Below are 26,612 nucleotides of genomic sequence, written 5' to 3' on the forward strand. Positions count from 1 at the left end.
CAAGATTCACTATTCAAGTTTCTGTCAATCTGAACAGGACATTTTTTAAACTGATCCCATATCAATATTCTTTACATAAAATGAGAAGGAAATTCCATTTGACCCTTTATAAATTACTTCTGAATGCAAATGGAAGTGAGCAGAGCCATTCAGTTCTCTTCAGAAAAAAAGCATTGTTGAAAAACAGATTTATCTCAAGATCTGATTATTTTGGGAGACCTTGCAGATTCTAGATAATTCCTAAATTTTTGAAGATGCAAAAAGATTCAATTGTTTTGAACTCTTTGTGGGACAAAACATAATTTCAGCAGTAGCATACTCAGAAGCAAGAAATATTTTACAAATTGGAAAGAAACTTTAAAGTCATGACTGGCAAATTTGTTTGATTGGATCACAGATATCCAGAGCCAGAACATGGCAGGATGCTAACTAATATGGTCTACTCTATCAAGTCAACACTGAAATTCTATAATCAAGTCAACATTGAAATTCTATAATCAAGTCAACATTGAAATTCTATAATCAAGTCAACATTGAAATCCTATGTTGCACCATTCACAAACACATACACAACCCACCTTGACAGATTGTGGAACTTCCTGCAAATCTTTCTTATTCCTCTTAGGCAGGATTACTTTGCACATGCCAGCACGGTGAGCAGCCAGCACCTTGTCTTTGATGCCCCCCACCTACAGCAAGATTGTTCAAACAAAACAGACATACTGTAATCGAAAGGACTCTGGCCCACTTGCAGTTGTAAACGACAGTCCACACTGCATACTTATGCAAAATTATAAAACATTTTGTATAACTATGCAATGTAATGGAATAAAAGAAGTTTTGCATAAAAGGACATCACTATCATGGACCTATAACAGTGACAGTCAAAGTGATCAACGAAAACCTTCCAAGTAATGCAAGTTTGAACAAAGATTTTATAAAGGCAATGTTTTGATGACAAAAAAACAGGATGCTTTCATCATTCTTTGACTTAAATAGTAGAGCAACAAGAAAATCAGTGAGCTCGACTACATTATTTACAGATTATGTCACATGATTCGTTAGGCCAGACACTGCAATAGAGCAATCATAAAATGTACTACAGTCATGTCTCGTTAATATGGACCCCGTTAATCGGGACACCCCGCAATATGGACGAAATTTTCGGCGACCGGTCTCCCGCCATGCAATTCTGTCCCGTTAATACAGAAACCCGCAGTCCGGACTATGGACGGCTATTTTGGGGACGAAACGGGAAAATACAGGCATTTTTGTCTCGTTAATATGGACACGTCTCCACGAAAAAAAATATTAGTGACCCCAGTGTGTACTACTCGGAATTCACCATTGCCTTTTTGTTCCCCGTCTGGTTACTTTGAAGGCGAGTCCACATACCCGACAGAAGAAAAGGTTAGTGAATCGTAGAGGTCACAGTTTGTACCCGGAATTCACTATTGTCCTCCGCCCTTGAGATAAGACCTGCGCGCCTGAAGGTGGTCGTTTTTTTTTTTTGTTTCTTGTCTTTCAAGCTTAAACGTATGCCATCTCCTTCCGGGTTGGCATACGTGATGAATCACATTCGCTGTGCATAAGAGGCAAGAGGCAAGGCTGGACGCTTCTCCGGTCACTTCGGAGGTGGAGACGATGACAGGTGTTAAGCGTAAACGGACAGAGCTTTCTGCTCAGCTGAAAAAGGAGATATGCAAATTCAAAATTGAAACGCCTTCAGCGTCTGTTCAGTACGTGAAAGAGTGGAGTGGAAAAAACCTTGGCGTTGATCTCGGAAAATCGACAGTCCACGCAATTCTAAAAGAATCAAAGATATTGGATGAGCGTTCCCACAGCCAGCTCCAGTTCTTGCCGGCAGCGACCCCCAAAGTTTGAGAAGGCCGTCAACATCTGGTTTGCGGAAATGCGCTCCAGAGGGGCCGCCGTCAGCGACGAGATGCTGCAAGAAAAGGCGAAGGAGTTCGGCACAACGATGGGTAAGTGAGTTCTGAGCGTATCTTTTTAAGCACTGAGTTTGAAAATGTTTTCTCAAAATGTTACGCATTCCTCCCCAAAAATGTTGTTTCTTCTAATGATTTTTCTAGTTGCTCTTCTCTCTTCAGTGGTTTTATTTTAATGTCTGCAATCTTCACGTCTTTATGCAGACATTCATGACCTGAACTACTCAAGGGGTTGGCTCAGCAGGTTTAAGAGAAGGCATGGAATTTCAAGCCACCGTATTCATGGAGAGAGTGGAAGCGTGGATACAGCCGCCGTTGCCAGTGCTCGGAAACAGCTTGCAGAATTTGTTGTTCAGTATTCTCCAGATGATATTTACAACTTCGACGAGACTGGCTTTTTTTACAAGTTGGGCCCATCTTTGACTCTGGCATCCGAACCTGTGGCTGGAAACAAGCGAAGCAAAGAGAGAATCACGGTGAGATTCTTGTGCAACGCGAGCGGCACCCACAAGTGGAAGCCCATTGTCGTGGCAAAAGCGGAGCGACCACAATGTTTTGGAAAGACATTTGACCCGAACATGCATTGCTCTTACAATTGCAACAAGAAAGCATGGATGACAGGAAAGATATTTGAAATCTTCTTGGCAAAATTCGACCGCTTCTTGAAGGCTGAGAAGAGGAGGGCTGTTTTGTTGGTTGATAACGAATCATGCCATTCTGTTCGTGCGGACTATGAAAACCTTACCTTGAAGTTCTTTCCGCCCAACATGACTGCCAAAATACAGCCCTTGGACGCAGGAATTATTCGCGCGGTTAAGGCACACTACAGAGGTGAACTTGTGCGGCACTACATCGCTTGCGCGGAAGACAACGAACCGCAAACTGCTGACTTGAGGTGGTGCCTTCAAAAGCTGAAGAGGGCGTGGGACGCGGTGAGGCCTCAAACCATTGTGAACTGCTGGCGTCACGCAGGTATTCTTGTTAACAGCTCTGCTATGGAGGTGGAGGATCCGATGGATGAACTTCGGCTCGCGGCCCTTCGTGAAGCTCTTCGACAACTCGGGAAGAAAAACCCAGATGGAGAGGCATCGGCATTCTTGGATATAGACGAAGAGACTAACAGCTGGGAGCCTATGAGCGACGAGCAGATCATGGAGCTTGTCGGTGAATCCGCTCAACAGGGCCATCAACTTGTCGAAAACTTTGCGCCGACAGAAACAGACGATGAAGAAGAGAGACGAACCGTTACTCGATGTGAAGCTCGCCGTTGCTTGGAGACAGCGATCGCCTACCTTGAGCAGGAGGGGGACGGAGAACGTGCACTTCAAGTGGCCGAAGTGTTGCGCTTTTTGGACACTAAAGTGGGATCGAAAGCGTCAGTGCAAACTCATATCTCCTCGTTCTTTGGCGAAATAAACAATGCTTTTTTTTTAACAATTATTACCTAATTGTAAACATTTTCGACGGACATCCGTCTGGTTAGGAATGATTAATAAATCTTCAACTTAGAAACTCTAACCAAGCTTTATTAAAAAGCAAAAATCCCGACGTTTCGGAACCAACACGGTCCCTTGATCACGGGTGACTGTTTTTGTCCCGCGGAACGGCCTGCCCACGAACCCGAACACCCCCGGGTGTTTTCCGGATTATCCCTCTTAAGGGGGGACATGGCCTCGGAATTCAAAATTTTCAGAAAAAAATGTTTTTTTCAAAAATAATATATTTGTGCTTATTAACTTCCAAAGAATGGTTTCAGAAACTTTCATTTATAAACATGCAGGATTTATCTCACAATGAATTATTTTCGACATGTCGGCAGCCCTCCGAGTCAGCAGGGAGCAAGTTTTTTGCATATTTATTTAGCACTGCTTTATACTCGTTTAACATAGCCAGAACATCTCACCCTCATTGGAAGCGCCATTTACTCTGGATTTAGCCCGTAGAAGCCTTTCAAGTTTAAAAGTATCAATGGCCAGGAGAACACCTTATATCCAAACAGAAAAAAATTGTGAAAATTTGGTATGAGCAATCTTATTAGTTGAGACCTGAGACGGGATTTACGATTGGTCCTGCCCGGTGATGTGATATTGTGCCATCTTCAGTAACACCCTTTCACAGTAACTTCCACTCTAGATCATATTTCTGCTCTGCTGCTCTTCCTTAGTATTATTTGCCTCTTAGTTCTTGTCATTTTATCTGTCAAGAAATGTCTGCTACGAAAGTTAGCTTGCCTACAAACGACGCAAATTGGTAGCTATAGCCAGGGGAACAATAAAGTGTCAAAGAGGAGGGTTCTAACAATGCGCCAAGTGAATTTTGCTACCTCAGACCCACAGAAAAGAAAGAAAACTAAAGTTGAAACTTCAAATGCATTTTTCTCAGTTTCACTTTTTGGCAGGAAATGTGGTATGAGGAAATGTATCATTCGACATTTTGAAAGTGTAAAGATTTCATTCAGTGTTGTCCTTGACTGAAATTTCCTGAGGATCAAGTTAAGGTACTCATAATCTGAAAAAGCTAAATTGTTCAAGAAAAAAACTGAATATTTTAAAACTCAGAAATTTGTTAAAATTGTTTGCTCTTTTTGAGCGTTATTGTTTTTCTCTAGAATTGCATTTTCTACAATTAATTTTTACCTTAACTTGCACTATGGGTATTGTACTTCACATTAAACCAAACATTTTGTGGATTGCAATTATTATTTTTCTTAAATACATTTCCTAATAAAGTAACTTTTTTCTGGAGTTTGTTAAGCATAGTATGTTGTAGAGTTGGCCGATAAGACTGAAACTTTAGATGTCATCAATCTTAATGGGGTTCATTTCACCCTGAAAGTTTGAATAAATTTGAGACATTGGTTCAAAAGTTGACCCTCCCAGGCCATGTACCCCCTTAACCCCGAAACGTAGCTGCTGGGAAGGGTCCCCGTCGACCGGTTTATGTTGCCACGTGTGCATTGAATGTGCCACGACTCCAACAGGAGGCGCCTCCGCCAGTTTTTCTCCGTTCCGAGGATGGAGCTGTTGTCAAGGTCGATGGAGTGGTTCGTCTTCTCGACGTGTTCGGCCAGCGCGCTTCCCTCCACATTTTTCTTCGCGATGTCGTAGCGGTGGCGCCGCAGGCGCTCTGGATAGTTTTTCGTTTCCCCAACGTACGACGCGGGGCAGTCACCGCAGGGAATTTTATAAACCAGTCCCTGTGCCCTCTCCCTCGGGGGGCGATCCTTTGGCAGGGGGAGAAGGCCGCCGATGGTCGAGACTGGCTTGTGTGATACCGCTATGCCGTACTGTCGCAGTACTCGGGCGAGAACCTCGCTTGTGCCCTTGATGTAGGGTACACACACGCGGGTGGAGGGAGGGGGAGGGGGGCGTGTGTGTACCCTACATCAAGGGCACAAGCGAGGTTCTCGCCCGAGTACTGCGACAGTACGGCATAGCGGTATCACACAAGCCAGTCTCGACCATCGGCGGCCTTCTCCCCCTGCCAAAGGATCGCCCCCCGAGGGAGAGGGCACAGGGACTGGTTTATAAAATTCCCTGCGGTGACTGCCCCGCGTCGTACGTTGGGGAAACGAAAAACTATCCAGAGCGCCTGCGGCGCCACCGCTACGACATCGCGAAGAAAAATGTGGAGGGAAGCGCGCTGGCCGAACACGTCGAGAAGACGAACCACTCCATCGACCTTGACAACAGCTCCATCCTCGGAACGGAGAAAAACTGGCGGAGGCGCCTCCTGTTGGAGTCGTGGCACATTCAATGCACACGTGGCAACATAAACCGGTCGACGGGGACCCTTCCCAGCAGCTACGTTTCGGGGTTAAGAGGGATAATCCGGAAAACACCCGGGGGTGTTCGGGTTCGTGGGCAGGCCGTTCCGCGGGACAAAAACAGTCACCCGTGATCAAGGGACCGAGTTGGTTCCGAAACGTCGGGATTTTTGCTTTTTAATAAAGCTTGGTTAGAGTTTCTAAGTTGAAGATTTATTATTACCTAATGTTTGTGTTTTTGACCTTGATTCGTTATTATGGACGATTCGCATTATGGACGATTTTTCTGGGGAACGGAGGCGTCCATATTAACGAGACACGACTGTAGTCCCAAAAGTAGGTGCTGTTGTAAACTACGCTACATTTTAATGCTGTTGAAGTTTGTAACTGTAGGGTAAGACTCTTTGTTGAAACGATTTCATGAACTCAGGATCAATCTGCTTTTAATATGGTACCTTTAGTGTTAAGATGCTATCTAGTTCCACAACTGCTCCACTTGATAACTCAAACATGCCATCATAGCTTAAAGGTACTCAATGCATTAAATTAGGGGTTACAAAATGTTTGGTCTTGATCAGCTCCTGGCCCTCAGAATAGCCGAGAAACCTCCTCTTTCCCATCTTGGCACTCTTGAAATCAAACATTCATTAGGTAACCAACTTTGTTAAAGATATACATACTAGAACATGCATTAGAAAGAAGGGTATGAGCATTTAGGACATATATAAAGGACCAACACACATCTCAGCTATGCTTGAACGCAAAAATCAGTCTGCTACGAGATTAAATGAACAGAGAAATTCGGGTGTTAAAAGAAAACCTGGGCATGAACCGGGGAACCTCGGGGTCCCAAGGAAACTAGCTGGTGAGTCCATGCATTAAAGGGAAGATGGGGCACTTCTACATTTGAGAAAAAACGCTTGAATTGCGTTCATTTTGCCTTTAGAATAACAGATATCAAAATTATATTTCAATGCGACGCGCCAGAGAGCCACAAGAGCAATTTCAAAATAGGGCTGAAGCCCCGCCCCCCTAGCCTTGGGCAGCCAAAAGAGCCGTCGATGACGTCACGGACAGCGACTGTCTTTCGCGTTTTTCTCGCGTTTAACAATACTTACGCAGCAAATGGTTTGGGTATTCGGGTTCACGGGGTAAAAATACACTAGAATTCACTTCTAACTCATTTTTTCCAAGAAGCTCCGTAGCTTCCCTTTAAATGATGAACAAAGGAAGAAAAAGGCTTCATGGAAGTATCATGGTCATTCCAAGTTGAACAGTCCCTCAAATCAGCACGGCACACATTGCAAACATAGATTACTTCAGCTAGACAAGTAAGAAAACATACCGGAAGCACGAGGCCCTGAAGCGTGATCTCTCCCGTCATGGCAACGTCTGGAAGCACCGTGCGTCCCGTGAAGAGAGACACCAGCACCGTAACAATGGTGACACCTGCAGAAGGTCCATCCTTGCAGACGGCTCCAGCTGGAAAGTGCACATGCACATCTGTGCCCTCCATGAGGTCAGCCCCCCGCTGGACTGGGATGCTGAACTGTGAAACCAGGAACCGAAACCAAACTTTATCTCTACGCAATGTGCCCTCCCACAGGGTCACACGCTGACAAACTGTAAAGGCAACATTTCCTGCAAAGAGCCACAGCATCGCTCACTTTGTCAGCATGGATGCGCAGCCAGTTGAGGGCCAGTTTGGCAGACTCCTTCATGACGTCCCCCAGCTGCCCCGTAAGCACCAACTGGCCATCACCTTCCATCCGCGATGCCTCAACAAACATTATTTCTCCACCGGCCACTGTCCAGGCCAGCCCCACTGCCACGCCCGGCTGAAGGAGCCGAGAGTCCATCTCCAGGTCATACAACGGGGGCTGGAATGAAGAGCATGGCTTTTTGCTTGAAAGCACATTTTCAACATTAACCGAGAGCTGACCCAAACTTTAAATGGCATATTTAAACATTAAGCGTAAAATTGAGGCATGCTCCTAAGGCAAGCACTAAGCTAAAAAAAAAACCCAAAAAAACTAGGTAGGCCTGGACAAAGAAACAAAACGCTATATTTGAGAGCATTTGGAAAAGAGAAAACATAAGCCATGTATGCAGTCACCCTTGAAAACACCATTTAATAAAACCTTTTAACACTAGCAACTAACGCTGAAATAGCTGAAGCTTTGTTGAACTATCAGAATGAAAAACTTACACCCAAGATATCCTCCACAGCCACTTCGTCAATGACGATGGGAAGAGATGGAGGGTGGGGTGCCACCGTGACGCTAGTCGAAACGTTTAAGACTGGCTCCTGACTTGCTTCCTCTGCAAGGTCAGACAGATTCTCCTTCTCCACAATCTTCACGGCCACTGCCCGACATAGCGCGCCAATCTTCCGCTCCAATGTGCGAACTCCAGCCTCCCGTGTGTACTTCACCACTAGAAAGAGAGGTTATGTGACCAACTATTATCCCACTTGTCCAGATTCAGCTTTCGCTCAAGAGGCAAAAGTAACCAGCTGCCTAGTGCAAGTCACCATTCATTTGTTAAAAGACAACTCAGGTGAAAAATCTAACCAAATTAAATGACGATGCCACTGACACAAAATATGACCACAGCCAAAATATTACATCAAATGAATGTCTAAATAAATAAATAAATAAATAAAAATAAAATAAATAAAGTGAAGCCACATACTCAGCTAAAACCGATATAAAAGATGCAACCAGCTGCTCTTTAGCAGGCAGTCAGTGCGTTAGCTGTTAGTCAAGCAACACTGGGCTATGACGTAATGTTGGTGCTTTGGTTCTTCTCCCATGCCTTTCCTTCGTAATGTAAAGTAGTAACTAGGGCTGCTTCTCGCGTTTTCCTATTTTTTTGTTTTGTCTTAGCAGTTTTCGTGAGCCTCCAGTGTATTTTTTTTTTTTTTTTTGTCTGATAGTGCTTCTGTGCGTAAACTATAGAAACAAGCTGTGCTGTTCTGAATTGTGCTACCGCACGAGCGAGCCAAATGCTAGCGTCATGAACGGCCCCAGAAAGTGGCATCTCCTGAGCAAAGAGTGAATGCTCTAGACCATGCAACATACAAAAGCAACTGTTGCAGGTTCTTTGCGTTTACATTAAGCTAGCAATATAGCTATCTGCTCCACCATGCAAACTCTTGTGCATAGTACACAAGTGCAGAAGCACCCACCTGCAAGCAAACGTACAGCGCAAGAAACTCGCGCCGATCAATCATATGATGCTACGGTATTAACTTCCTTCTTTTATGTATACTATCGACTTTCATTCCTGCAAGCAAGGTACATGAATGTAGCGATGCAGTGGTGCTGCACGTTTTGCACTGGCACCCAGTAACCGGCACCATCTTCAATTATGCAGAGTACAAAATTTGTTTTTTAGCTACTAGCTTTATGAATATGCACCGATCTTTCCTACATACACTGTATAAAATATGATGCAAAGGACTAAAAGATAAGCTGCTTACCTTACTTATTGAAATTGATAGCTTGGCTAGGTTAGCTGCGAGTCATACTGCATGTGGCAGAACCAACGTGACGTCGTCACCTTACAGCTGACGATCAGTGTTGCCATCCCTGTCTAGCAGATAGTTTTTGGTTTTGCCATTGACACCCGAAACCAAACTTTGAGCCATGACATTTAAAAAACTACACACAATATAGAAAAAAATTTGAGGCGTTTGCTAAACCAGCTATACCACTTCCAATGAAGACATACACAAACTGTTCAAGCACTTTTCTTGCGCAGAACTGCATTCTAACGGACGCTAAGTCAGATTTCTTGTTGACTAAAGAGCACCTTCAAAGGGAAGCGGAGAGCAGTAGAGTTAGCTGCCTCCCAAACACTTGCGTCACCAACTAACTTTGTATATTCACACACACTGCATGTCAACACGTTATGAGTTACCCCATACGACGCTCCCAGTCATTAGTTTGTGCCAGTGGCATAGACGGAGGGACTGTAAACTTAGGGGTGTGGCTAAACCCCGCCCCTTAGTTTCATAATTTTTAGAAATAATGACGTTTAAAACATTATACACCGTAAAGAATGCCATATCTTCATATACAGGCTCAACAATTAACAAATGTTTTTGAAGAGTCTTTTTTTTTTTTTTTTAGAGCTATCTTAGAAATGCAACCTCGTGACCTTGAATAAACTAGCCCATGAACACGAGTTAATTACTGAGGATAATTTGTTCACCTGATTCATATTTTGTGAAATATACAATTAAAAGCAAGATGTCATCTTGTTTCATGTAAAGAGCTCCATTACAAGACTTTTAGTTTGATTGGTACTGCTCTTTATGGCTCTCTGAATTTCAGCCCTTGACATATTACGAACCTTGGTTGTTTATGAAAGCCTAAAGAGTGACAGTGATGACGGTGACAGTCGTTTGTCATCATACAAATCTAGCTCAAAGTGCTGAATTTATTAAAACGTCGCTCACCCAGTTTGCTAATAGCATCGTCAGTTACTTGCATCATGTCATTAGTAATTCCGTGCTCCTTCAGTTGCCTTGGAAGAAGGTGATTCCTCGCAATGTGGTTCTTTTCCTCATGGGTGTAACCAGCCACTGCTATAACCTAGACATAAAACAAAGGTCAGCTCTATAAATACTTTTGAGGAGCCCCATGCTACTGCATCACTGCCACAGCACAGTGTTCTTAAAAGACCCACATATTGCTTAAATCCAGTATTAAAAAAAGAAAAACAAAACAAAACTGGGGGTTTTAAGTGCTATAGTTATTAAACAATCACACAACCACATGTGTACAATCGTTTTTACCATATTTGAGCATTGTTTCAATACTAATCCTTGTTTTATTGACACATGAATGTTATCAGGAAAAAAAAAAAGTCTCATTGGGGTCAATGTTTTGTACTCAGACATGTCTTCGTAGAGCATTGTACCAGTTAAAAAGTGGGGCTTTATGTGAGGCTTTTCCAGTGTACAATATTCCCATATTTGTTGTGACTCAACCCTTCATATTGCTTAGACTTGCTTCATTGATAAGTCTGTCAAAATTCAAAATACTATAAACCATCTAAATGCAACAAGAATGGGGAAAAGCGAAATTACCTCCATCCTGTCCAGCAAAGCAGCTGGGATGGTAGCTAAAGTATTTGCCGTAGCAATGAACAAAACATTAGAAAGATCATAAGGAATGTTCAAGTAGCTGGATTCATCATTTAAGGAAGACAGTAGGTAAATGAGACACTGGCGATTTTCAAATACAATAAATACAGAATGATGCTCAAGAAGGATACTGGTCAATGAAGGCACAGTTTTGCTCTGGATCCAACACCTCGAGTAAAGCTGCCGCAGGGTCTCCATGAATACCGGGGGTCTGTGAAATAAATAAAATGGGAACAGTTATTGCAAAATAAAGAGTAACATTTTAGAGGAACATCCAATTCGTCAGGCTGCTTGACTTTGCCAATCAAAAGAAATTTCTAAAAACAGCAATGAGATAAAAGGGTCTCACCATTTTGTCAATCTCGTCCAGCAGAAAAACAGGGTTCTTGACGCCCACAGTCCGCAATCCCTGGATGATTCGGCCTGGCATGGAACCGATGTAGGTCCTCCGGTGGCCCCTGACATCGGCCTGATCGCTGACGCCGCCGAGCGATATCCTGTCCAGAACGGTCACAGATCAGTGCAACATGTCGTAGCCAGACGCTCAAGCTAGAAACCGCCAGGAGACAAATTTGATGCTATCCAAGCGTGCTATTTAATCTGGTCAAACGCCAACTTGAAAATGAAGCACCTGCCTGTAAAACTCTCGGCCGAGAGAACGTGCGATGGAGCGTCCTACACTGGTTTTTCCAACGCCAGGTGGACCCACAAAGCAGAGTATGGGTCCTTTGAGTGAACTCTTGAGCTTTCGGACTGCAAGATACTCCAGTACCCGCTTCTTCAACTTTTCCATGCCATAGTGATCAGCATCCAGGTCCGACCTGGATGGCAATGTTATCCAAACAATGAAGGCAGCATAAATACCAAGAGACTCGCAACCAATGTTGTGTATTTTCTAGTCGTGTGCAAATAGTAGATTTTGAGCTTGAAGCAAATTCAGCACAAATAGTGGTTTTGGCCGAATACTTTCAAATTGAATAGTGTAAACCCCTTCATTTTTGAGGGCCCTGTTTTTCGCGAATCGGTCACAGAGGACATAATCGCAGCCACTAAATATAGCGAATTCCAGACGCCGAAAATGAAGCTCTTAAGAACTGAAATTTTTGCGTGCCCTTATATTTCTCGAATTATTCAATTCATTAAATTCGCGAAAATTAAGGGCTCACGAACATTAAGGGTTTTTGCAGTAGTTTCTCCAACCCTTTCGCTACCCTTGCAGCATGCTTCAATGAAAACCCAGCTGAACAGAAGGCGGCTGCTCCGAAGCTTACACTTGTCCATTTTTAACTTGATTTGAATCTAACTAGTATATTTATGAACTGTGGTCTCAGAAAGTCCAATGCCGACATTGTGATGGCAAAGAAACGACGGATTTGACGTAAAATTAAACCTACAAAGACGCCCAACCTACAAAGACGCCTAATCGAAGGTATTTTTCAATCTTGCTATATGCAAATATCCTTTCTTCAATCTCAAATATGAAAAAAAAGAGAATCTTAAATGATTAATGTAGATTGTCAGGGTATCTGTGCCTAATACATAATCTTGCATAATAGCCACACTTTAATTGTGAACATTTTACTGCAATGCAGGTATCAACATGGGCTTGGCACGAACGTCAAGATGTGGGTGTATAATTTGTTTGTTTTTATTATGCAGTTACTGCTTGGACTTTAGGCTCCATCAGGACCCCGGGGCACGATCTACATCTTTCCGGAACCGGGTGCAACTCATAGTCCTTCTCCACCGATCATCGCCTCCGACTGGACAAGATCACCCACTGTGCCTCTTACAAAAGACAGCGCCATCGACAGAAACTTCACTGGACTTGGCACAAACGTCAAGATCCGGGTGTTTGATGCGTTGTCTTTATTAATGCGAAAGCATTATTGGTCCCAAGGAGCGAGGCAACGTCATCAGCCGCGCCAAATGGCAGATAAATTCCCCTCTCCCAATGGAGCGAAATGAAGCCGCGATCTGAGGAATCCCAGCTTTGAAGCCGCGCAAAAAAGCCGAGCCAAACGGCAAATAAATTCAACTCTCCAAGTGAAGCCGAAATCTCATGGATAGGGCTTCCATTGGCTGGTGCACGTCATAGTTACAAGGAACGAAGCTCCCATTGGCCGAGGCGCGTCAGTTTCAAGGAGAGCCACCCCAGGGTGCTACGTGCCCGCACCAGATAAAGCCACGCCAGAGCGCGCCGGGAAAAGGAAGCGTGTGGCTGGCCGAGGCCATCATTGATCCCAACACTACTATTACTAGGAGTGGGCCATCGTTTAGTGGTTAAAAAAATATTGCAAATCAAGCCAAAAATAAGGGAAGGCTATCCTTCAAGGGTTGGGCATCTCTTGGGATTTTACAGTACTCATTTGTTGGAAATCACAACTCGTACACTGCAAGAGTAATTCGTCACCTCGCCTACATCTCGGAATATCCGACAGATCTGTGTCGTGTCACCGGAAAAGTCAACATGCCAGCCGACACACTTTCTCGTATTGACGCTGTCTCCGAATCTGCTGTAGTAAATTTTTCGGAATTTGGCGTTAGCTTAAGGAAGACTCCCAATTGCAAAATTTTTGGGTTTCTTCCACTTCTCTACAGCTGCAACCAGTCACACTGCCATATGCCAACTGCGAGGTCATCTTAACATGTCAACTGACACACCTCGACCATACATACCTCAACGCAACGCCTTGTTTCGTCCCGATACATCCGGCCCCGAATCAACTTTGACAGCCCACTGTAGTCCAAAATATGCGGCAAAAAAGCCAACGTGGCAAAGTTCTTTGACATAGGAAGACGCCGCTGCAGGCATTTCGACCACCAGATGCCAGATTCAATCATGTACATATAGACATTGTGGGCCCGTTACAACATCTAACGGATTTCGCTATATCCTGACATGCGTGGAGATTCACCTGATGGCCAGAAGCTATTTCATGCACAGACATTACAGCGCATGCCTTCATCTCCACATGGATTGCACAGTACGGTTGCCCCTCCATCGTTACAACTGACCGTGGTCGACAGTTTCAGGGTGCATTTTTCACCGCCTCCACCAAGACCTTAGGCGTACGCCACATACACACAACAACGTACCATCCTTCGGCAAAAGGAATGGTGAAGCGGCTACATCGCCAACTAAAGGCAGCAATGATGACAACAGAAGATTGCGCCCATTGGATTCGTCATCTTCCTCTTGTGCTTTTCGGAATTCGTGCTACCTTTAAGGCTGACATCACCTGCACCTCAGCCGAGCTTGCCTACGATATGACACTTCAGTTACCGGGAGAATTTCTCATCTCAGTACCATCTCCATCTACTGACATCCCGACGTACCTACAGGACTTGAGGAATTCCTTTGCCTCCCTACGACTAACTCCCGACGAGAAAACAGACTGCACTGCAGATCTCCATCAGCGATGATCTTCGAACGTGTACTCACATATTTGTGAGGAGAGACAACGTATGATCTCCCCTCACGCCACCCTATGACGGGCCATTTGAAGTTCTTTCACAAACAGAAAAGACCTGCGCGGTCAACATCAACGGATGCCACAATGTCATCACAGTGGACAGAGTGAAGCCAACCTACTTGACTTCTTTGATAGATATCGTGGACTTTTCCATCCCGCCACTACGAAAAACAACCAAAGTCACCAGCTCTCTTCAACCACAGCCACAACTCCCCACAAGACCGTTACATGGAGCCAAACTACAGAATTGTTTCCATGCAACTAGGGGGGGATACTGTAGAGCCACAGCTGAACAATGGGAGCGCACCAAAACAGACCATGATAAACAACATTTTTGAGGGATAAACTTATTCATATATTTCACAAATGTTTCATGTGTCCACTAGAATGAATGAGAAAGGTGGATCTATACTCGACCTAGTACAGTAAGCTCGCTTATGATCAGCAGGCCTATGTAGAAGAAATCATCAAATATCTGCTTTGCATGTGTAGCCATTAATATGGCAAATCATAATTTCATCTTGCATCATATTTAGACAAATTTCTGATAATTCAAAGTTGTGATAATTCAAACAAAGTTTATGGCTTCCCGGAGTTTCAATTACTGAGAGTCTACTTAAATACAGTGTATTTGTTGATGAAGGAACCTCGTATCATAAGTTAGTCTTTCCGTCTCGCTCAGTACCTTGTAATAAAAATAACATGAGGTTAACAAAGTTATCTCTAAGGATTATTTGAATAGTGAGGATGAGCCAGTGATAGATTATCTCGAGAGGTCACTCGATGAATTCGGGAAACACATGCATATCAACAAGTTGTGGAACAGTTTCAAAACAATAGCATACTGCGAGGACAACTTTATACCAATGTGGACTAAAAACATAAGGCTAAATCCGTAGATAACTCGAGAAATTATTCATACCAAACGTAAACTAAAACATAAACGGTCGATAACAAATTCAGCGTTGAAGTAATGCAGCTAGCGGAACAGAAGTAGTTAAAAGAAGCAAGAGAAAAGTATTTTTCTGAAACACTTCCCAGTCTTATGAAAAAAGAACCACAAAAGTTCTGGCATTATTTGTTGCCAGAAACAGAGAATAATACTGATTACTTTCGGAGATGTTACATCTACACATGAGGTTGATATGGCAAATGCATTTAATGCATATATTCAGTAAAATTTCAATGTGGAAAAAGATATGGTACTCTCTCATGAAATAACTTCAAACTTTGAATCAAATATGCCACAACTTAGCGAGAGTGAACAAGGTATTCTGCCCCTACTATTTAAAATCAATACTAAAAAAGCACCAGGGACAGATAAAATAAGTACCATAGTTTCCGGACTATAGTCCGCACCTGGTGCTTAGTCGACACGAAAATATTCTCTTACGCGGCACATTTTAACAAATAACCGATGTATTAGCTCACGAAGAAGCTTATAATATACATAAATCATCATTAACATACTGTTTCATTTCACAAAGTCCGTCTCATCTCGTCATAATCAATGATATTAAAAAACAAAATCCCTGTATAGTCCACACAGCCTAAAATTTCAGCTTTTAAACATGTATAGTCCACGGACTATATAGCCCAGAAAATATAATAACTCCTTTCTGGAAAAATATGCATAATGGATCGCAAAATATTTAACCATCATAGACAGCATATCTCTTCTGCACTGTTAAGTGCCAACAGACTGGCTTCGTGCCAGTCATTCCAATACCTAAAACTGGAACCAAGTCACAGTTGAACAACTATCGACCTATATTGCTTCCCTCGACGTGCTGTGAACTATTGGAACACACAATAAGTGAACACACCAGGACTTCCAAAGAAGAAAATAACCTATTTTTTTTCTAATCAACATGAATTTAGAGTTGGTGTTTCTACGATTTCACAACTAAGTGAGATAGCACACGATTTTGTGGCTGTGATTAATAACAGGCCAAACGGATGGTATTTTTTTCGATTTCTCAAAGGCATTCGATATGGTGCCTCACAGTAAGCTTATCCATAAACTTTACGCTGTCGGTGTTAATCACAAACTTGCATCCTGGATAAGGGCCTATCTGAGTGCGCGCATGCAGTTTGTAGAAATCGGTAGACAGTGTTCAAGCTCACTCGACGTATATTCTGGTGTACCACAAGGTTCAGTGCTCGGGCCCTTGTTGCTTCTCATCCATGTAAATGACATGGGCATAAATGTTCAACCATCAGTAAGGTCAGACTCTTTGAGGACGACTGCACTTTGTATTGCAATAAGACCAAGCAGAACGACCAAGAACTTTTGAATTCGTCATGAAATGCTGTATGTAACAAAATGGTGCTTAGAATGGGGAATCAATGTTAACCACTAGAAATCGGTAGCAATGACAATAACCCACAAAATAGAAGTTATTGATTTTCGGCACAAGATTTATTCCACTCCCTTAATAAAAACAGACCAAGTGAAATACCTAGGAATTCAAATAACACATGACTAAAGTGGGACGCACATCCTAATTACATATGAAATACTGCCCATTAAAAATTCGGCTTCGTGAGGAGACAGTAAAAAAAAAAAAAAATAGGACGCAAGTTAACCACGTACAAGTCATTAATTCGGCCTACATTAGAATACGTGAGCCTTGTTTGGGATCCTCACCAACGAATATACCTATCATATGAAATCAATAAAATTAAAAATTGGGGCTTATGATTGATCTCAAAATAGAGGCGCATGGAGAGCGTGACCAATTTGCTTGAACAATCAGAATTGCAAAGTCTTGGTGTTAGACGAAAGATTTCACGCTTAAAGTTCAAGCATCAACTTTATCATGGTCACCATTAAACTCTGATTATTATTTGAGAAAAAAAACAGTATAGTCGCTCTAATAGAACTAACCATACTAAGATTAAGATGATCAGACTGCGTATAAGCCATAATGACACATTCAAATATTTGTTCTTTGTTCATAGCATTGAAGATTAGAATTTATTTCCAGAATTATTCAAAATTTCTGAAGCTTGGTCATTTGTGGATGGCTTCACTAAGTACTTCCGGGAAGTTAATTAACCACGTTGTCATTGATTTGCCATGTGGGATATTCCAAAATCATTCACCTTTTGTGTCTAGTGCCTTTGCTGAATACAGTGAAAAACTGCCAGTCTTCAATTGTGAATTATGTCATTGCTGTATTTTTTTCCCTTAACACAGGCTGGATTTTTACATACATGCCATAATAACGTATTGCGTACTCCGTCATTATCTACTGATGTATTGTATCAGATATTCTTTTATACTGTGTTTTTATATTGTTGTTTCATGCTTTTATACAAACTATTGTTGCCTGTAACCTGCCAGGGCCTTAGAAAGGTTTGCAGCATTTCAAATAAATAACAACATTCACAAACTTTCCATCTATTTTTAAATACACTAAGCTCAGATGTGCACCATCCTGGTTTAAAAGTGTGCTTTTCATCTATGCACACGACTGCAATATTTGCACTTTTTGAAATGTCGACTGCAACGGGTTAGCCCTGTTGAGGGCACTTTTACACCAACACAGTGTTTACAAACAAGCCCGCTTTGCCCACAGCAGGTGCGGGCACTGTGCGTGTGCAAAAACCAAATTCGGGAGGAGTGAAGCTTTTGCGCATGCTCAGTACCGATAGCGGGACCACCGCAGTGGCATGACGTCAGTGAGTAGAGTTGGTCTATTACCGAACACCGACGCACCGCAGAAAAGCAAGCAACCCGCAGAACTCGCTTCCACGGGTTGCTTCTTCGCAGTGCACCCGTGCTCGGTAAGGCAATGGGGTCAACCCGCCGTGATCAACACTTAGAAAAATATGAATATTCCAGTTATCTCGAACGATTATCAAATAACATATTATTATAAACTACCATTTGAAATTTTAATATTCGCACAGCACTAGCATTTTCACAGAGGCACAAATAAATTTCACGCAGCATCAGATGCACGTTGTGTACCAAGACCAAAAATCAAACTCACCGAGATTTATTGAGGTCAACCACCTCAGGGGAGTACTGTGACCAAGGCAGATCAATCAGCAATTCCAAATAGTTTCTGGTCATGGCATGTTCCGGCATATGAGGAGGCATTTTTTTCAATCTCTGGCAATGCATGCAGGAAGAGTGTAAGAAAACTGGTTTACGGCAAAAGAAAGCATGGAATCTAATGTGCCAGGCCAATCAGCAAATACTTTAAACTACCGCATGAGTCAAAGGGATCATTGGCTGTTTAAACCTTTAAGCGCTGTGGACGAGCGCAAGTCGTCCACGGCATTCATTCCGCTAACGCCGAAAACAAGTGTAACTCGTCGGCTCACTCAAATGCGTGCATGGAACACAAGAGACATGGCACTCTCTTCCACTCTGTTTTCGCTTTGCGATCAGTTCTCCCGCTAGCCAGAAGGAAGATAAAAAAAACAAATTTTTTCCAATTCCAGCTTTTATTTGCAAATTTCTTTGTTCCTTCAGCAACATGGGTGTTAAACATGGCACCCTTTTTCAGAAGTGACTGTCATCATTCGTCTCGGAAGCGCGTTTCTTTGCCGAGTGTGGATTTTTCGATTTCAGATGGCGATAATTTCGCTCTAGACAATAGTGGTAAAAGTGATAACTCTACGGAGGAGTATAAAAACTCGGAGGATTCAAATGTCAGCGACCATGGTCTTTGCTTCGGCCTGGCTCTGGACAAAGGTGGACACGATAAATCCTCCACTGGCACCTTTTCGTTTTCTCTTTATAGCCACACCCGGTGTCAACATTTATCTCGATAATGATGAACCTTTCGACGTGGTAGACTACTGGAAACTTCTTTCAATTGCTGATGTGATGAATCAGATCGTCTCGAATTTCTGCATACCATTATGATGCAAATTTAGATAAATTTTGAATCTAACTTGTAAATATTGTAGCCCTGTGCCATATATATGTCTAGAAAAAAAAGAAACCTTGCTATAAAAGTGTGCACAAAAAAATAATTGCATTTCGGTGAACTTTTTTTGCATAAATTGGCTTCTTAAGGTACCACGCTATGATTTAACACAGTGGTGGAAAGTGGTGGACCACGTGTTTCAAAATTTCACTGAACGAACTTACCCGAGTAAAAAGTTAAAAATCCAGAACTTGCGTCGAGCACTTACCTAGACCTATGACCTTTTGGAGCCAGAAACAAGGCACTCTTTTTTTTGTGCCAATTGTCAATGCATGATTCTTTCATTCTTATCAATTAAACCTCAAAAATGAACTCAAAGAGGAAAAAACAAAACAAAACAGATGTAAGGTACGTTGTTGGGCTAGTTGGTTCATCTTAGTAAAACATAAAATAGTGCAACAGAAAACAAGGACAAGAAGTATACAGGCGCCTGTCCTGTATACTTCTTGTCCTTGTTTTCTGTTGCGCTATTTTGTTTTACTAAAACAAAACAAATGTGTTGTCTCTTGATGTGTTGCTGCCCAAACGGATGCCTTTTGTTAGCATACAGGCGCCGTAGGCAGGGATTTTTAGGCTCTTGACTTTTAACTTCTTACTCAGATAAGTTTGTTCAGCAAAATCTTGATACACAAGGTCCACCACCTCCAAGCACCTCCATGGTAAATCCTAGTGCGATACATTGAGAAACCAATTTATAGGGTCCCTTTCAAGTAGCTAACGATCCTCTTGACTCCCACGTAATGCTAGAACTCGTCAATACTCAACGCAAGGTATTTGAGTACCCCAAGCAAGTGCAATTACAGTCGAGAAAAATAAAGAATACACAAGTACAAATGAATTAGTTACCTGCAGTTCTTTAGTGGCAACCTTTCGTGCGTGATCTGGCATTTCTGCAGCCCTTGTAAAAGAAAACAAAAAAACAAATAAAAGATTGAGAGACATTATATTTCGCAAATGAAAATATGTTCACAAAAAAACACCTTTTGATATGCAAACCATTTTTGCAGAGCTGATTTATCACCAGACATACCCATCATCCCTGCTCTTGAACAAGCTTTTACCTACATCCTGTCAATTCAAGCCTTTCGGCACAAGTTCTTTAAGTCGCCAATACAGCTCTAAGCGCTGCCAGGTCACATGATGGACAAGGCAAGTACCGTAGATGGGTTCGCTTAAAATAGGGTCAGCGAAGACGTCAAGCCAAAACCAAAATAAATGCAGGAGCACGGACACTCCTCTAAGTTTGATGCATTCTCTTGTACCCAGATGTTTCCAAGCATGTAAAATCTAAGGTCTTGATTCTTTGGAACTAGTTTCTTCCTCTAAGATATTTGCTATAGATATTTGCTATAGCAACTCACTTTATAATGTAATGGCTAAAACAAAGGAGAGAGATACATTCACTGTGGGGGTTTTGACATGCTTTCCCGTAAGGTAACCCCATGCCATTTGTGGTTAATTGCTATTGACCCAGAGCAATCTAAATTTAACATTTGTTTAAAACCATGCTTGATGGGCTCGAACTTGAAAATACAGCCCCCCCCCCCCCCCCCCCCCCCCTCAATTTCATCAAACCATTGTGATATACCACTTGCTGAATGAAGAACATTGTGAGAATACAATTCATATCTTCTACATGGTTTAACAATGCACACTCTTACGTACCGAGTGGCAAAAAAACTTGGCATGCCAGAGTAAGCCCTAAGCAATCAGAGCCTATACCTGTTTTCACATCAAGAACCGTCGTAAAAAAAGTCCGGCTCCAGGCGGAGCATTACTAATTTCCCTCTTTAGCTTGATAATTAAGATATATGTAGGTGAATTTTAGATTACATGTATGCTATCTTACCAAGACGTAAGCGTTTCAAACGCCAAAAGCATCGCTTGTTCCTCCGATAACCAAATCTCGTAAGAACTACTTCGCGCCGCGTATGCACAATGCGCAAAACTTGCTTTTTTCTTGAAGTGAAAACGGGTATACAAAGTCACTCCAAACTCTACAATTCAATTTACAAAGAAAATGCACAAACTTAATTTTCTTCTCCAACGATCCGACCTCATCGCCTTCCTCAAAATCGTCGTCATCAATGTCCAGCTGCTGCCTTGGACGGTGTGATGAAGCCAGTTTTTCCACCTGGAAAGACCGTGATGTGCTACCATCCTTCTTTGCATGTTGCAGGAGTTGAAGACCCTTTGGATGGAACAAGGAAAGGCATTTTGCTTTCATGCTGCACTGCTGATGACTGAGGGGTGGTAGCACCAACAATACACCAGGGGTCTTTCTGTTCCAAGTTACTCAGTGCCCAGGCAATAGCAGTACACGAAGTTAGAAACCTCCACATGCGATAAATCTGCACCAAATAGTACTCCTAAATGTTAGTAGAAGTCATTATTGAAGAATGATTGCTGAATGTAGGAACGCTTCAGATTTAAAAAAATATGCTCTGCTGGGTGTTTTCAGATAAGTTCGGCCGACCATGCCCGATGACCATTTTTAAATATTACGAAAAAAATATATTTTTGTAGACTCAAAGCCCATCAGAACAAAACCGAAACTTGTTTTGCGAAAAAAATTTTTGTCTTTGCGGAAAAAAATTAGAAACCCACACTCAGTGCGAAGTGCTTCCCGCGAAGTGCACGAAGTTGGCATTTCGGGCACCTCTCCCAAAAAATGTGTCATGGCTACAGGTTCAGAAATATTTACTCACAAACTATGTATAAAGAGGATGGACTCAAAATATTTATCATTAAGTATCGACATTGCTAATTTCTAGAAACAAATCGCAAACTTGGCACATTCCGCAAAAATACTTACATTTTATTAATTTTTTTTCTCCGCATCTATTAATACCAAAGCTTTCAAACTTTGCCAGCGTGTTATCCCGTATCTTGTCAATATTGGTGCTAAATATGGTTGCCCTCGTCAGCGAAATAAATTTATGATAAACGCTTAAATTGGGTCATTTAAATTTTGAAACTCAATTTTAAAAAAAAGGCCATCTTCAATTTTTTTTAAACTCTCCCACATTAAGGCCAATCATAGGTACTAACAGAATCTGCAAAAACATGTTGCATTATTTTTGTGTATTTAAAGTTATAAAGCTAGAAATTTGACCAAATTGAGGCTGCCGCAGCACCGTGAACGGGTAACCCATAGATGACGAATTCATTAATTTTACAAAGTGTAAAAATGCTCGTGTGGTAGAAAAAAGAATTTGACGGCACAAAGGCGGAGAGTGGTTTTCAAGTGAGAATTCTTCATGCGTTTTTGTATAAGAGTCGCAGAAAATGCGCGCGGTCCGGAGCGATCGAGAGGCACTGTCATGTCGCATGCTTCGCAGGGCCTGTTTTCAATAGCCGGCGTGTAGGGTCTATGTGTACACCACGTATACGAAGGTGGCTCAGATGTTTATCTCAGCTTTTTGCCTGGCGGTAACATGATATGGCATGGTGAAAACCGGTGCTTCTTTACAGCATTGGAGCTGCCACCGTGGTGGACTGCCGTGGTGGACCACCGCGAAGAGAAGACAAACACTGGAGAAAAGCATACCGGATATTTGAAAGTGATAGCAGTGATATGGACCCCAAAGATAGCGTTCACTTTCACTTGCCTTTCTCGTGGACCATCCGGCGGACGCTTTGTGAGCATCGTCCGTGAGTATTGCACACGCATAGTGTTCCCCGCGTTTTGATGGCTGAATCGTACAGCTTAAAGCGAGTGTTCTCCACCGACTATCTCAACAGGCACAAGAAAAAAATAGAATATCAAAAGAAACTTTTGCAATGTGAAGGATTTGGACATTGCTTTATTAAGGGGGGACACTGGCTAGAGGTCAAACTTTTGAACTACTCAAGTGATCGGAATGAAATATTTAGGGGAGATTTAGCTTCAGATGTAGGTGTACTGTGAAAACTTTCAGCTCTCTAGGACAAATGTACATACCTGCATAAGATGATCTGTCACTTTTCATTAAGAAATCTATGATATGCAAATGAAGCTATTAAGCATCACTTTGACTGCTTTAATATAAAGTGGGGGATATGGGACTTTGGGCTATCTAGTTTTAATAACTTAAATGTAAATATTTCAGGAAGAGTTATTACCTCAAACTATGAGATGCATATCTGTCCTCTGTCAATTTTTGAAAACCTAATTTTTTGTCACTGAGGACTTCAACTTAAAACAAAATAAAGTAGATAGCCCGATTCCTGAGTAAATTTCAGTTCAGAAACATCTTGATTGTGGTATCGGAATACTTTCACCTTCGAACAAAAGATTCCTTCGTATGAAATTTGCAGCAAAAAGTGGAACTGAGAAAAATGCATTCGAACATTGAACTCCTTTACTTTGTTACTGCCTCACAATGTGTTGAAAACATTTTATATCAACGTAACTATTTGGCATATGGTTATCAAATTTGGTGTAAGGGTGTATAATTAGTTTCTAAAACTGAAAACCTCAAAATTAAAAAATGAATTTTTTCGAAAAAATTTAAAATTTAGGCCCATGTCCCCCCTTAAAAAAGCATATGCCAGAAGCAGCTCACACCATCCGAGATGCCGACGTGTTGTGTCAGAACTGCTTCAACCGCTTCGAGAAACTCGCCAAAGAATCTCCCAAAGCATCTGAGCCTGACGAAATTTTTCCTCCTCAGGAAGCAGCCGTCGAGGATCTCAACAAATTCATTCAGTCAACAAAAATATGACCTTTGAAAACATGGACCGAGTTGAAATCGTATTGTTGGAAGCCTTACGTAAAGCGGAAGAAGAGGGAGATCGAGAGCGTTCTCGTTAAGAAAATTTCCTCAAGCCTTACTGCAGCATATGGGGCCATGGATGAGCCTGGAGCCTGGGTACAAAGCTGCAAGATCTGTCCGGAGTTAATCAGCAACCTGAGATACGCGTTCAATTCTTCTGATTCGTACCAAGAATGATGCCGTCTCCTGACCTTGCTCCCAAAGAATCTCTCCAAGCAACAGATCCAAAAGATGATTCCTTCAGCAACTCGCCACTTGATTCATAAAGCAAGGAAGAACCAAGAGACACTCGGAGTGCGGTCAATGCCTGACCCCTACACAAGAATTAGGCTGAGCCAAGAGGACGTTCAGGCGGCACTGAATTACTACATTAAAGATGAACTCAACTGCTCCCAACAAAGCCCGAGCAAGAAGACAACAAGGACGTTATTAGCATCATTTCAAAGGGATAAAAAGAAAATGTGTCAAAACGTTTTATGACAAGGTTTATTCGTGAAACTATCCGGTTGTTTAAGACGGCTCACCCTGACACGGCCCTTGGGCTCACCAAGTTCTACTCATTGAGGCCAAGGTGGGTGCAGTATACATCTTGGCACGAAGTTTGCGTGTGTATGTATTGCTCTCACATGAAACTAAGTGTTTGTGCCTTAGATAAAGCCACTGGAATAATAAGAAGTGCTGAAGATATTCGTGAACTGACGATATGTGACATTCCATCTACAAAGTGTTTTCTCGACCAGTGCAGCTCATGCCCAACAGCTGAAACTCTTACTGCGCCTGGGCTGGGAGTTCCAGATGATGATGAAGTGTTGTACGCAGCCTGGGAGAAAGGAGAGCTGATAAGAAAAGAAGTGAGTCCTGTTACGTTTGTGGAGCCCCTTCGAGAGTGCTTGAGAAAATGGGTGCAGCATGAATACATTCGACGCGAGCAGGGCAAAACGATAAGTCAAGCAAAACAATTCCTAGAGAAAAATAATGTCCTGCTCCACTTTGATTTCGCTGAAAACTGGACAGTTCTACTGCCTGAAGAAGTTCAGTCCTATCACTGGCAAAAGACGCAAATTTCGATCTTCACATGCGTGCTGACAACTAGAGACGGAACGCGTAGCTGCGCCCTCATCAGTGATAACACCAGCCACGATTCCACCCATGCATGCTACGCCGCTGTAAAATTCACGAGTGGCTTGAGGACGTTGCTCCGCTGTACGCGCATGTGACATACGTCAGTGACGGTGCGGCAAGTCATTTTAAGAAACGGTATCAACTTCATGAGCTCACGAAAACCAAGTACCTGTCGGTCAAATGGCTATTTTCAGCTACTGGACATGGCAAGAACGCCTGCGATGGGATTGGAGGCCTTGTCAAACACCATGCAACTCTTTTAAATCTCCGAGGGCCTGCCACATCAGCTATTAAGTGTGCGTCAGATATGGTGGACCTCCTCAAGACGAAATTACCGAATGCTGCACTAATTCACCTGCCAAGGCCTGACGTGCAGGTGCTAAGGAAAATGAAAATGAGAGACTGGGATTTCGTCCGGCCCGTGCTTGGAATTCAATCCTCGCACTTCTGGCAGTGCAGACCCGTCGACCCACAGGGGCATGAATTGCTGGTATCAAGAACGGAAGCGTCAACAAAGAAGCCACTTCAGAAATAAGACTCGCTTCCACCAGCAACTGTGAGCAGTGTCGTGCAAAGCGGCTACAACAAACATCATAAAAATCTGATGACAAAGAATTATCAAAACAAATTTACACCCTGGGTACCCTTCAGCATCTTTTTCTTCGCGTTTTAAGGCCTGCGGGTACCTTTGGAGGGAAGAAACCTGATCCTCGGGCCCGGTCGGCGCGCCCTGCTGTTTACACCAACGCGCGCGGGAGAGCCAGGCGGGGTAGGGAGAGCCAGGTGGAGCGTGCTAGGATGCCTCGATGTCTGAGATAAACATGTGTTAAGCGGAGCCGCTTGGGTCATTTCCTTTATGTGGCATACACAGAAACCTTATATGCCGGCTTTTGAAAATAGGCCCTGCTAAACATGCGACATAAGAGAGCCTCTTGATCACCCCGGACAGCACGGATTTTCTGCAACTCTTATACATAAATGCACTAAGAATTTTCACTTTAAAACCACCGTCCGCCTGTGTGCCGTCGATTTGTTTCTTTTTGACCACCCTCGAGCATTATTACACTTTGTAAAATTAATGAAATCGTCATCTATGGGTATCTACATATCCCATTCAAGGTGCTGCGGTAGCCTCAATTTGGTCATATTTCTAGCTTTATAACTTCAAATACACAAAAATAATGCAACATGTTTTTGCAGATTCTGTTAGTACCTATCATTAGCCTTAATGTGGGAGAGTTAAAAAAAAATTAAGATGGCCTTTTCCTTTAAATTGAGTTTCAAAATAACTCGTAATTATTAAAATGACCCCATCTGAGCATTTCTCATAAATTTATTTTGCTGTTCAGGACAACTATATTATGCGCCAATATTAACAAGATACAGGATAACACGCTGGCAAAGTTTGAAAGTTCTGGTGTTTATAGATGCGGAGAAA

At 42.5% G+C, this 26,612-nt stretch overlaps 1 protein-coding gene across 2 annotated transcripts in view; it reads right to left on the reverse strand.

Moving 5' to 3' along the window:
* Positions 1-26,612, reverse strand: part of LOC8030871 (lon protease homolog 2, peroxisomal) — a 46,526-nt gene that overhangs the window by 6,800 nt on the left and 13,114 nt on the right. Inside the window, exons 6-17 of one of the 2 annotated variants that reach the window (XM_029993213.3) lie at positions 21,326-21,486; positions 20,142-20,193; positions 18,348-18,469; positions 11,506-11,691; positions 11,220-11,367; positions 11,002-11,081; positions 10,814-10,910; positions 10,181-10,316; positions 7,925-8,151; positions 7,383-7,595; positions 7,061-7,264; positions 579-689 (exon numbers count right to left, since the gene is read on the reverse strand). In XM_029993213.3, coding sequence (XP_029849073.2) covers positions 579-689; positions 7,061-7,264; positions 7,383-7,595; positions 7,925-8,151; positions 10,181-10,316; positions 10,814-10,910; positions 11,002-11,081; positions 11,220-11,367; positions 11,506-11,691; positions 18,348-18,469; positions 20,142-20,193; positions 21,326-21,486 — 1,737 coding nt within the window. The remainder of the gene's footprint in view (positions 1-578; positions 690-7,060; positions 7,265-7,382; positions 7,596-7,924; positions 8,152-10,180; positions 10,317-10,813; positions 10,911-11,001; positions 11,082-11,219; positions 11,368-11,505; positions 11,692-18,347; positions 18,470-20,141; positions 20,194-21,325; positions 21,487-26,612) is intronic. The other variant, XM_029993214.4, reaches the window with a different exon arrangement.

This window comes from Ixodes scapularis, unplaced genomic scaffold (assembly GCF_016920785.2).
Source record: "Ixodes scapularis isolate PalLabHiFi unplaced genomic scaffold, ASM1692078v2 PGA_scaffold9__187_contigs__length_104089568, whole genome shotgun sequence".
Lineage (NCBI taxonomy): Eukaryota > Metazoa > Arthropoda > Arachnida > Ixodida > Ixodidae > Ixodes > Ixodes scapularis.